A 13,327-nucleotide genomic window follows, 5' to 3' on the forward strand; every position below is an offset into this window, starting at 1 on the left:
CTCTCTCTCTCTCTCTCTCTCTCTCTCTCTCTCTCTCTCTCTCTCTCCCAGACATTTTTTTATACTGTGGGGATAAACAGTAAACTTTGCTGGAAATGCTTTCCCATCTACCTGTTCACAAGGCCTTTAATCTCTTAGCTGTTTGCAGACTTTTTTTTTTTCTCTCCGTGTTCCAGAGCCAGGCCAGGCTGATCCACCGGAGGATTTTGAGGAGATTTTGAGCCAAACATGTGTAGGTCTGAGATAGCAGAGGTGGGCAACTCCACTTCTAGAGCCAATTTCTCAGCTCAAATGCCTCATAACACCTCTCAATACCCTAATACGTTGCTTTTCTCTCTATTCAAATAATGCGTTCTTTAAAGAATTTGAGAAAATGGTCTTTCATGTTTCCTAATGCATCTGCCATTTACAGTGTACTTTCCTATTCCTCTCAGCCACCCGCTGCCATCTCCTTTTAGCCCAGACAGGTTCCCTTTAGAATCCTTTTGCTTCTGTTTATCTAAAATAACTCACTGTTTAACCTTCATTTTCTTTCAAATATATTTTCTTATGGAATTGGGCTCCGGACGCTCCGGGTCTCTGAGAATGTCATCTCACCTGTCACTACCTCTGTGATGAGTCAGCTGTCATCCCTACTGTCGTTCACAATATTTCAGAATATTTCTTCAGGAAGGGCTTGCTTTGGTTTTTGCAGCCCAGTCTGAACACATCTTCCTTAGGCAAAGGTCACACATGAGCCACCGGGGAAACATGAACTCTGATCCAGGCTGAGTTTCTGATACCTCCTTTATGGTAGACTCTCAGATCCATCCATACCAGCGGGCCCCAGGTTCATGCTGGGGAGAAGGATCTAGCTTCTAACACCAGGCAGCACAGTGGCTTTTCTGAGGCTCAGTTTCCTCGTCTCCAAAATGATGAGTGGTCTTCTCTGGGATGCCTTGGCCAGGTCTGTGACATGTATGGCCTTCGTCTTGTGGTCATGAGCTCATTCTTTCCAAAAATGAAGCTACCCGGACTCTCAGTTAGAGGTGGGAAATTCTACCCTAAGCCTGGAGTTAAAAAAAACAAAAACAAAAAAACAAAAACAAAACAAAAAACAGAAGAAGCAGGGTCTCTGTCCTCAGTATCTGAGGGCAGATGGGCTACCTCACAGCCACCAGAATGGCTTCCAGACCTGGCCAGTACTTACTCATTACCTAAATTAGTGGCTCTGGCTAGCACTTTTTTTTTTTTTTTTTTGCAAGACCCAGTGAGCATGGTTCTTATAGGTCAGGGTGGACATTTTGATTTGCATTTTCCCAGTTCCATAAAATGATTTGATGGGTGTGGTGAGGTCAAAGAGTGCTGTCTCTAGAATTTGATAATGACTATGGAGAGAGAGAGAGAGAGGAGAGAGAGAGAGAGAGGAGAATTAAGAAAGGTAGGAAGAGATTTAGGTCAGGGGTATCTTCCCTCTGGAACCATCCAAGGCTGCGTGGCTTCCAAGTCCCCTGGCAGAGGGAGCCCCATTCAATGGGACTATAAGAGCAGGCTTCCCAGAGGCAAAGTGGGGTCCTTCCAATTACCATCCCTTTCCTGTTCTGTCCCCCGCTCTTCCTTGTCAATCATGTGGGGAGCTCCACTTCCAGGTGTGATAGACCAAGCGAAGAAAGGCCCAAGGACCGTGCCCTGACAGGATCTGTCCCTTCTCTCCTTCCAGGCCCTCCCGCCCCACCACAAGACGTCATCGTCCAAGCTGGGGCCACCACTGCCTCCGTTCAGGTCTCCTGGAAGCCCCCTGCACTGACTCCCACTGGGTTGTCCAATGGAGCAAATGTCACAGGATACGGCGTGTATGCCAAAGGGCAGAGGGTGAGTGTGGGCTAAGAAGTGCTACTTTGTAAGGGGGTGGGCTTAGGGGAGGGAGGGGACAAATTCTCAGGGACAAAATTTTGAAGATCTTCTAGCTCCAAGTCTCTACCAGGCTTCATGAGGTACCACTGGGCCTTCACTCTGAGGACTGTCCCATCATATTTTGGTTCCTACTGGGGTCCTTGTCTTCGTTAGGGTTTCTATTGCCCTGGCAAGTCTTAAAAGGACAACATTTAGCTGGGGCTGGCTTCCAGGTTCAGAGGTTCAGTCCATTATCATCATGGCAGGAAGCACGGCAGCATGCAGGCAGGCATGGTGCTGGAGGAGCGGAGGGTTGTACATCTTTATTTGAAAGGCAAACAGCAAAGAAGACTGTCTGTCTTCCAGGAAGCTAGGAGGAGGGACTCAAAGCCCACCCCACAGTGACACACTTCCTCCAGCAAGGCCACACCTCCTAGTAGTGCCATTCCCTGGTGACCAAGCATTCAAGTATATGAGGCTAAGGGGTCATTCCTATTCAAACTACCACAACTGTTGCTACCCGTTTCTTTCCTCCAGTTACAGACTGAGCTGCTTGACTGGGAGTGAGGACCCCAGCTGGTTCTCCCATGATTCATTTCTTGTAGGCTACAGGGTATCTTAGGGCAGGTTCCATGCACATCCAGGAAGGCTACTTACTAGACCCGTCCCTCCCTTCCCTCTAGCTGTGGCAATAGACAGGCTCACCTTCAGATCCCTGTGGGACCCTGGATCTGATCCAGAGATGGAGAAAGAAGGCTCTGCTCCTTTGATATTTTTTTAACCTGGGTTCTGGGCTCCCAGAAACTCCTTAGCTTTGCCAGCTTTGGAGGTGAGCCGGGGGAGGGGGAGCTCAACACACTGGGCTTCTATTTTGTCAGGCATCTGCCTTCACGAGAGGTCACTGCTGGGTCTAAAACATGCTGACAGCCGGTGACATGGCTTTCTTTGTGTGCAGGTGGCTGAGGTCATCGCCCCCACAGCAGATGGCACGGCCGTGGAGCTGGTCCGGCTGCGAAGTCTGGAGGCCAAGGCCGTGAGTGTGCGTACCCTGTCTGCACAGGGAGAGTCCATGGATTCTGCCCTCGCTGCCATCCCCCCTGACCTCCTGGTGCCTCCAGCCCCCCACCCGAGGACTGCTCCCCCACCAAAGCCATTAGCAAGTGACATGGATACCAAAGACCAACACCTGGGTCCCCACGTCAAAGTGGATGAGTCCTGGGAGCAGAGCCGCCCACCGGGCCCTGCACATGGCCACATGTTAGAACCACCTGACATGCATAGCGCTGGCCCGGGCAGAAGGTCACCCTCGCCCAGCCGGATCCTTCCTCAGCCACAAGGAGCCCCCGTGTCAACCACCGTCGCCAAGGCCATGGCCCGTGAAGCTGCACAGAGGGTAGCCGAGAGCAACAGGGTAAGTTATATACTCCTACCAGGTTGTTCCCTGTACTCGGGGTGTCCTGTGACCTGTCCCTGCACCTGGCAGGTAGAGACAGCTCTATCCGAGAACACCCTAGATGTCAGCCTGGGACTGTTGTCCTGAACTGGGTGGGGCCTGTTCTTTGGATACCATGTTCTAACCTAAGTGTATGTGTGTTTGCTTTGGAGTTGGGGAGGGGGTTATTGTAACTGTGGAGTTTGTGGTTAGGAGTGAGGTTAGGGCATGCTCCATCACGGCTAATGAGACGTGTACTATAAGTCACCTATAAGGTGCCCCTCGACCAGGCCTGGGGGACTAGGACCCTGGACCGAATTGGCCCCAGGACCTTCTCATCTCTCCCAGGTATCTACCTGCCAGGTGCCCGGATGTTTGTGGTAAGCCTGAGTTTCTCCAAGGAGGAAGCAGCAGGGTCTATTGGTTTCAGATTGCCCTGTGGCTCTCAAGATGGTCACCCCTGGGGCTGTCTGCCAAGGCCGAGATGTTCTTTCTCGTTAGACATCCTCTGGTCAGGGCCCGGGTCAGGAGAATGCGGATACATGACCAAGGGCGAACATTGGAGTCACAGGTGCCTCGCGGGATGGTTCTACACATGTCCATCCCTGTGCATCCCCAAGAGGGCATAGAGCTACCCTGACCTCAGGCTCTCAGTACCTCTTAACACACGAGAGCATCAGACTGTGAAATCTGATTTGCTCGACACTGACGATACATATGCATGAACTTGTGGGTGCTCTGAGGCTCTGTGAGGCTGGGACCAGGTTTGCACTGGGATGACTGGCTGATGCTTGCCAAGAGGCAGAGGATCTCAGTGCAGCCTCAGAGTGGGCCCCAGGAGAGCCCGGTGGCGCTAGGCCGGTCCAGAGACCCTTCCCAGGCTAATGCTCCAATGCTGAAGTCACTGTCCAAACGAAAGGGAAGATGAGCAATGGAGGACGAAGGTTCCTACCGAGGTCTATGGTTCCCTCTAGTGAAGCTCAGAGTGATCCAGGCCTCAGGAAGAGGAGATGTGAGGGCAAGAGCTGGCTTTGGGAGTCTGGACCTCATGGGACCCACCAGCAGCCTTGAGTCACCTACTTAAGGGGTTATAACTCAGCATCTTTCATGTATCTGCCTTGAGGGAGGCTGCAGGACTCAGTGTTTGAGAGACCTCCCCAGGGTACCACTGAGGCTCTCCCTGCCATCCTCTGCACGCTCCTGGTGTTATCCCCTCCAGAACCTTCCTCCCCCCCACACACACCCATTCATCTTTGTCCCTTTCTCTTTCCAAGTTAGAGAAAAGGAGCCTCTTTCTAGAGCAAAGCAGTGCCGGGCAATACACCAACTCAGATGAGGAGGATGGCTACGCCTCCCCCGAGGTCAAGAGGAGAGGCACATCAGTGGACGACTTCCTGAAAGGGTCAGAGCTGGGTAAACAGGTGAGAGTGTGCACCCCTGCAGTAGTTCCTGGCTGGCCGTGGCTTTAGCAGGAGGCATAGGAGTTGAGAGGCATGAGGACATTGCCTAACCTGCCCTGGGTGTGTGTGTGCCCATGTGTTCATAGATGCATGTACGTGCCTGTGGATAAGTATGTTTACATGTGCACATGCCTTTCTGTACTTGCACTCGCTTGGTATGTGCATGTGTGTACAAGTGTATGTGCCTGTGTTTGAGTGTGTACGGTGTGTGCATGTGTTGCTGTTTACCTGTGTGTGTGTGTGCATGTATGCTTGTGGTGTTTGTTGACATGTGTATGTTCCTGTGTGTGAGCCTGTGTACACGAATATGTACATGTATGTGTGATTATTTACATGTGAAAATGTGTTCTTGTGTGTCTATGTCTGTGTACATGTTTGTATGTGGCTCTGTGTATGCCTGTATGTGTGTGTATGCATGTGTATTTGTTTGGTACATACGTGCATGAGTATGTTTATTCGTGTACTCATATATGATGGTACATGTGCTTGCTATGTGAGTATATGTGTCTGAATTCCTGTGTACCATTGCGCACATGTGCACTTGCATATAGAGATGTGTGTGGATGTGTGTGTGGACATGTATATACATGTCAGCATGTGTTCCCATGCATTTATGTGTCTCTGTATGAGTATGTGCGTATGTATTGTGATATGTGAGTGTGCATGTCAGCAGGTTTCTGTGTGTGTCCTTGAGTGTGGACACATATATGCACATGAGCATATGTCTCTGTGTGTATGTGCATGCATGTGTACACTTGTTTGCTTTTCAATGGTTCTTTTAAAACCCTCAGTGTCAACCTATGTGACCTCTTGCCCTGTCATGTCGTCTTGTGTGACACTGCACACATGGGTGCCCTGGCCCTTGGCCATCTGAATTGTCAGTGTTGGGTTTGAGCCTCTGTTCAGCTAGTAAAGAAGTGACAGGCTGGAACTTGAGCATCAGACGATATGACATACCAACACTGCATGCTCTGTCTTCTTTGGCATCTGGGATCCTCGCGCCTGTCAGCGTGGAGTGACTTGCGCTTGTCCTCTCTCCGCTGCTTAGACAAAGTTGTTGGGGCAGGTCTTGTTTGCTTTACCAAGACAAGCTGTGTGCACATACACTGTGTCTCGCGTGCTTTGAAACATGGGCTCTATGCACTGGCAAATATGGACCCAGAACTCAAGGAGACAGCCTAGGAGCCTGACATGTACAGGCTGTCCCATTAAGGGTTGGAGAGATAGTTCGGTGGTTAAGGATAGCCCTTTCTGAGGACTCAGGTTAAATTTCCAGCACCTACATGGTGGCTCCCAACTGTCTATAACTCTAGTTTCAGGGGAGCCAGTGCTCTCTTCTAGCCTCCACAGGTATTAGGCACACATATAGTGTATAGACATACATGCAGAGAAAACACCCATACACATAAGATTAGAAATTTAAAAAAGAAAACAAAAGAAAAGAAAAAAGCCCCATCTGTGTTCCTTTTTGACCACAGCCCCACTGTTGCCATGGAGATGAGTACCACACAGAGAGCAGCCGTGGGTCAGACCTGTCGGACATCATGGAGGAGGATGAGGAAGAGCTATACTCAGAGATGCAGCTGGAGGATGGGGGCCGGCGTCGGCCTAGTGGTACCTCTCACAATGCCCTCAAGGTGAGCACTGAGCTTATGACAGGGTGCCCCAAGTCTGGGGGATGTTCCATTATGCCCTTTCACTGGGATTATTCCATGGGTGCAGTTAGGAACTACCTGCTGCTCCTGTCTGCTTTGCCAAGACGTCTGGGTACTGGAGTTTGGGGGATCCATTTGGAACCCCTACACACAGCCAGCACTGTACTGGGAATAGAGTTACAAGCAGCAGAAGTAGCCGCAGGCCTTACATGTTCAGACAGCAGCAGTAGCTTCCGTGTTAGCACTGAATTGGCAGTGCAGGGCTGGGCCACACAGAACTGCACAGGAAGAGGAATTCACGTGGGGTAGTGCCATACAACTGAGGCCAGAGGAAGCCTAGGACGGCACGTCTATCACAGAGTCCCACACTGGGAGAGAGCTCATACCATCCACTACTGGAGACCTGAGATGGAAGGGTGGCTACTTCATGGGAATGACTGGGCGGGCGGGGAAGTGAAGCCTGCAGGGTTTATTTCTGCAGAAGTGCATTACCCTGCAGTTTGGGGGACGGAAGACAACACGCATTACTCCTGTCTCCTCAGGGCCTCTCTAGAGACCATGTGGACGGTTTTCCCCCACACAAAGGTCCCTGGAGGGGCTTTGGGGACCTCCATGTGGCCCTGCATGGTACAGCTCACACTTTCCCCATGCCCCACCCCTCAGCAGGTCCCACAGACCTCTCCAGAATCTTGAGATTCCTACCTGCCCCAGGCTGTGCTCCGGAGCAGGAGCCACCCTGAAAGTGCTCATGGGTGGATCAGGGAAAGGCTTTCCACCTTTGGAAAAAGTCTCTGGACAGGACAAGCTATTAGAAGCCTCTGCCTCCCGAGAGCTGCTGAACAAAGCAGAGAGCCAGCAAGGGTCTTGTGAAGCTGGAGGGATAGCCCCACCCACCTCTTACAAGCAGTATCCTAGGGGGCAGGATCAGGGTAGCTACAGGTGTGTGCCACTCACCCACGGGGCTTCTTATGGGTGTGGGTTTCAAGATTCTCCTAATAAACTGCCAAGAGCAGTTAGGGGCTGTGATCATACTGAACCCACAGCTCCACATGACAGGGATTGGCTAAGCCAAGCCAGGTTTCCTAGAGGGACCAGGGCGTATATGACCCTTCATCCCCAACCGGTCCCACTCACCTGCCTACCTTGTGTTACCCTCTTTTTCAGCTGCCATTCTTCACCTTCATAGTGCTCAACACACCTAAGCCAAAAATTCTTGAACGTGGCACTAAAGGAGAAAGATACGCAAGTTAGCAGGTTTTGTGCCCACCAACCCACGGGTAGTGGCAGAGGCAAATAGTAGACAGCGCTAGGTGTCCACAGACCGACCACTAGGGGCAGCTGGCAAGCGCCATCCTCATGGGTACCCATCATAAGAGGCACTCCCAGATCTTATCGGGGGACAAGAACAGCTTTCCTAGAGTTGGCCATATCTCCTCAAAGGATTGTAAAGAGCAGGTGGATGACATCAAAATATGTGCTTTTTTTGGATAGAGACGAGACGGCTGAAGGCTGGATCTGGCAGGGGATGATGGTGCCTGTGGAGGGGCAGGCTAAGGCCTGACTAAGGAGTAATGTAGTAACCTTAAGAGTGGCCAGCTCTGCCGGGCAGTGGTGGCACACGCCTTTAATCCCAGCACTTGTGAGGCAGAGGCAGGTGGATTTCTGAGTTCGAGGCCAGCCTGGTCTACAGAGTGAGTTCCAGGACAGCCAGGGCTATACAGAGAAACCCTGTCTTGAAAAACAAAACAAAAAAACAAACAAAAAACAAAAAACAAAAAAAGAGTGGCTGGCTCTGTGCCAGGCGCTGAGACCAGATGGGCCAGATGTGGTAAATCCCAGGTGTGGAGTCAGAGGACCTTGGTCCTTTGTAGGCACCAAGTAGGCGCTGTGTCTGTTTGGCAATAGTCACCAGATCACAGATGTGCTGTAAAGGATGGAGCTCCTCCCCCTGACTATTGCTTTAGTTAAGGGACTGGTGAGTGGGGTTAGCTGGAGTACTAAGTGCTGAAAAGGAACCAGTCCAGGGGGACAGTGTGGGACCACCTCCCACTACACTTGGCATTCAATGGTGGCTGCCCTTGGGCCTCAGGGAATCAGCCATGGTGGCAGAACAATTCCCCGCATAGGACCAGGCAGGGTCTGGGAGTATTGTTTCCTCCTCTGGCTCACCCGCATGGCGTCTGCTCTGACGTCCCTCTGGCTTATCTGTGTGCACCCCCTCACCTTGTGCTCTGCACCTCCCTCCCACATGACCCATCTGCTCCATCCCAGAGCCCCCAGCAGGCATGCCGCAGGTCCCCAGGAGCAAAGGCTGCCTCGCGCTGCCCCCCTGCCTCGCTGCCAAGACTAATTCTGTGTGTGTTTTCTCTCCTTCCTCCACTGCCTCATGTCTGGTCATACAACCGCTCTCTCACACATGCTGTCCCCAAGGAATGCCATAAGGCTAGGAGCTTGGAAGGCGCTTTCCTGGAGCAGCCCGAGTTCCCCCAACAGCCCCACCGCAGTAAGAGACTGTTCAGTATCCCTGAGGTAGCTGAGGAGGACGCGGAGCATGGCGAGCCGCTGCTCAGGCAGGGAATGGGGTCCTCCAGAGCCAGGGCCTTGTTGGCCATGGAGCGTGGCCCAGCGCGGTCCTGTTGGGGACATCCGGTCCTACAGGGATCTTGGCTCCCTGCAGAGCACAGGGGCCCGGGCATCCATATGGAGGATCTCTTTCTGGAAGACAGAGGCTGTCGGTTCAGCCGCTCGGCCACCAGGAGCCCGGACAGTGGTTTGGATTGCGGCAGTGAGGAGGAAGAGTCTCGATTTAGTTTCAGGAGCACCTCGGCCAAGTGCAGTCCAGGCCCTGGTCACTGTCCCTGTAGGAGAAGCCCGAGGCCCCTGCTGGCCCGGCGGAGGACACTGACCCGACAGAGCAGCATCGAAGAGGACTTTGGGGAGCAGGTGGACCCCAGTGACGTCATCAGGAGCGATGACACCCAACCCAGCCCGGAGAGGCCCGTGCCCAGGAGGGATGGCTGGGACGAGGCCAGCGACCACGAAGATTTTCGGGGTGTCTGGAGGAAAAGCTCAGCCATGCCCGACAGTAGGGCAGCTGAGCGGCTCACACAGCCTCCTCCCCGAGTGGCAGACGGCCCTTTGGTGTGTCAAGTAACCATCCTTCCCGCGCGCTTGCCAAACCAATCCGTGCTCATCCTTTTGTTGGTTTTGCCTTTGGTTCCGGGTTTTTGGCGTGCATCGGGGGACTCTCTGGGCCGCTCTCTTTGGTTCTTTCCCTGCATTTTTTTTCTTTTTTTGATTTCTTCGGTCCCCCATTGCTCCTCAGTTGCTTGACCATCCCGAAGGTTTCCTTGCTTTGGAATAACAATCTTCCCAACAGAATCGGCGATGGTTACGGCTGCTTTTCTTAAAGGACAACTGAATCTAAGTTTTAATTAAGGGTTAGCTGAACAGCCGAGTATCTGAACTCAGGAAACACACATTCCCCCCCCCAACCCCCCAAAATAAGGATCCTTAGGGACTCACGGGAGACTGCTGGTATGATCAAAGGCTTTTTGTCTTTGTTGTTTGGCTTTTTAAGTTTTTTTTTTTTCCTTTTGGCTTTCATATATAACTGTTTAAAAAATACGGAGACTAACTAGTGAAGAAACTCATATTTGTAAATTGTTTCCAATGTTTTGCTCACCCCAATCTTTCCCCCCCACTCTGGGTCTACCACAGAGCAGGGGTTCATCTGAGACTTCATTCATCTCTGTAATTGTATTCTTTCGACAACATCTGCCCCGCCCCCAACTGTCAACGGGCACACAGGTGGGCCACCAGCATGGCAGCAAAGCCTCCTTCTGAGCTATGCACGCCGTGATTTGTCCACGCCAGTCACTGCCTGCACCCCATGACATCCAGTCTCACCCATGGCTATAGGCTCACATACCCTGGCTCCTGGGGCTTGGGTATGATCTCTGTTAGCGTGATCCCTAGTGATTCCACTTTTCCCGTTAGTCAGTTCTGACCTCTGGTCCAAATGAGAGGTAGACATCTCTAGACCGGTGGCCTGTTCAGGTCCAGGTTAATCATAGAACACGATCAAGGCTGATAACACACAGGGACTTCCCTGAGTGTCTAGAATCCTCCGTGCCCCTTCTACCTGGGATGGACTTTGGGAACTTTGGCCGTGTATCTCTGCTAGTGGCACTTGGGGGTGGACAGCAAAACCAGAAGATTTGCCTGCAAAGGAGCCATAGTCAATTTGGTTCAAAGGATTTGCCTTTAGAAGCAATAACATCAACCAAAAGCTCCCTCCTAAGACTCCTTTTTACTACGAGCCCCCGCTGTGGTGTGTCTAGAAGGGACCTGGATGTAGAAAGTGGGGGTCCTGGGCCCGGCTGGCTTCTCTCCCAGGTCACTCAGCTAACCTTTCAGTTAAAAGCTACGTTTAGTTGCCTTTAGCGCTTCCGCTTCCAATCCGGATTGATTTGGCTTTAACTCCCCCTTTCCTACAGAGGCCAGTGACGGATGACGTCTAACTACGGTGTTCTTCTGGGTCTAGATTTTAGGAAACTCCACGTTGACGGGACGAGCAGACCGGATGGAGCACGTGAGCCGAAGGTATTCGCACAGTGGCGGAGGGCCTCACAGACACCGGCTGGCGATGGCTCCATCCATTGGTTAGTGGTCTCATCCGTATCGCTCACTTTCTGTCCACCACCTACTTCAGAACAATTCTGGGACCATGTTGTGGGACTTTGACAACAGGACTCACAGTGCTGGGGTCCAGTTCACCATGCCAGGGACCATTCGAGAGGAGAGTGGCCCATCTCATGACCGCCACCCATGTGGGAGGGGAGAGGAGGAGGAGGGAGAGGACAAAATACCATATCTACTGGCTTATCCTCTCTCCTCCTACTCCATCAAGAGAGCCCCTGGACTGGCGTGTCCCACGTTTCCACATGGAGGACGCAGCTCCTCCTGTTACATCCTCTCTGGACCTACCCTCAAAGACACACTCTGAGGTGCACTTTAGTAAGTTCCTGAGGACAGAGGGAGATGCTGAGTTGACTGTATACCTCAGATGTGTTCCAGGTGTGTAGGGCCATCTATGTGCATGGACCACATTGGTGCAGGTCTTGGGAACATCTGGAAGCTGGACGTGTGTCCCCAGGGCACATGTCCCCTTTCCGAGCCACCACTGGCCCTTCCCCTTGCCACCCATCTCAATTCCCTTCTCTTTGCCTACTTCATGAAACCTGTGCTTCCTTTTCCTACAAACCATTTGGAACTCGGCCAGTGGTGCCCAAAGCTGTCATTGGGTTGTTGTCACCAACCCGTGTTAAGGGTGGCCACAGGCCAGGCGCAGCTGCTGCCTTTGACAAGGAATCATGGGGACTGTAGTTCTAAGAAGTGATGTTTGTTACAGGGATGGGGAGGAGCCAAATAAACCAGGCTTTTGTGGATACGCACAGACAGGTGCACGCGCACACACATACAGACACATACATGCACACACACCACACTACACACACACATACACACACACTACACACACAGCATACACAAACCACAACACACTACATACACACCATACACAAACCACATACACACTACACACACCATACACAAACCACACACATACTATACACAAACCACACACACAGATACACCACACACACCACACATAAATACACACATGCTACACACAGACATACACACGTATACACATACACACATACACACACAATAGACACACACACACTACAGACCCAGACATACACACATACACACACAATAGACACACAGACATACACACATACACACACCACACACAGACACACACATACTACACACACACACACATGTCACACATCACACATACATCACACATATACCATACACATACTCCCACACACACACACCCCAGCAGGAACACTAAGCAGGAATGGCTGGGAGAAGTATCAGGTTCATCATTTCAGAACTGAAGAAAACCCGCTCAGGTGACCTCACTGGGAGGAATTCAAATCCCAGCAAGCAGGAAGCTTTGGACTACCACTCTTCTCCCAACTCCAAGAGGAATCCAAACAGCAGGAGGAGTCCCGTCTGCCTGTCTCCCTTTTACAGGCAGGGAAGCATTTCCTTTTGCATCTCTACGATCTTCCCCAGGCATCTGCCTGCCAGTCAAGATGTCATGGATGTTGAACATGCTCAGCTGGTTGTGCTACCAGGTGGGGATGAGGCTTAAGTACTAGAGTGGGAGGCCCTGGACTCCATCAGTCTCCTGACAATGAATGGCCACACCCATCCGAGTGTAATGGAGTCTACCTCACTAATCAGCGTGTGCTCTCCCTCATTGTTATCCATCCGCCTGGTGGTTTGGGAAAATATGACACAAGCTACATCCGCAGAAAGTGTTGAAAACTGAAAACTAGTCAGACAAAGAGAGACTCCTTCCCTGGTGAGGGGGTGGGGGGAGCAATGAACCTGTTGCAATGTTGTAGACAACATCAGACACTTAGCCTACTTCAGGTTGTAGGCTTAGATTTTTCAAAACCTACTTCATTTTGAGTTCTTAAATGCTCCAAGCTCCATTTTAGCCCATGGACCAGAGATTAGGGCGAGAGAGGGTTAGTTGGAAAAGGGAGTTGTGGACCTGTGTAGTAGTAGTTCGTTGGGCAATCCCACTCTTCGTTGTCAGGATACCAGTCGTCCAGTTCAATAGCAAACACCAAACATGCATCAGTAGCAGCAGCACGAGCCAGCAGAAACAGCAAGGTACCAGTGAATCTGCACAAGTCAGCCGAAGCTGCCAGAATCAGCTGGAATACCACGAGAAGTTCTTTGGTGTGTCTCTGTCTACAAAATGAAGAACAGCGAAGTCCAGCGAGGCATTGCACGGCAAGTGTCTGCTCAAGCAAAAC

The 13,327-nt window shown here is 51.5% G+C and overlaps 1 protein-coding gene across 3 annotated transcripts in view; it reads left to right on the top strand.

The window, feature by feature from the left end:
* Rimbp2 (RIMS binding protein 2) overlaps positions 1 to 13,327 on the top strand; it is a 55,883-nt gene that overhangs the window by 28,141 nt on the left and 14,415 nt on the right. For all 3 annotated transcript variants that reach the window (XM_028766171.1, XM_028766172.1, XM_028766173.1), the window contains 5 exons: positions 1,700 to 1,851; positions 2,828 to 3,283; positions 4,579 to 4,725; positions 6,243 to 6,401; positions 10,966 to 11,083. In XM_028766171.1, the coding sequence (XP_028622004.1) occupies positions 1,700 to 1,851; positions 2,828 to 3,283; positions 4,579 to 4,725; positions 6,243 to 6,401; positions 10,966 to 11,083 (1,032 nt within the window). The remainder of the gene's footprint in view (positions 1 to 1,699; positions 1,852 to 2,827; positions 3,284 to 4,578; positions 4,726 to 6,242; positions 6,402 to 10,965; positions 11,084 to 13,327) is intronic.

Source organism: Grammomys surdaster, unplaced genomic scaffold (genome assembly GCF_004785775.1).
Source record: "Grammomys surdaster isolate TR1022 unplaced genomic scaffold, NIH_TR_1.0 166, whole genome shotgun sequence".
NCBI lineage: Eukaryota > Metazoa > Chordata > Mammalia > Rodentia > Muridae > Grammomys > Grammomys surdaster.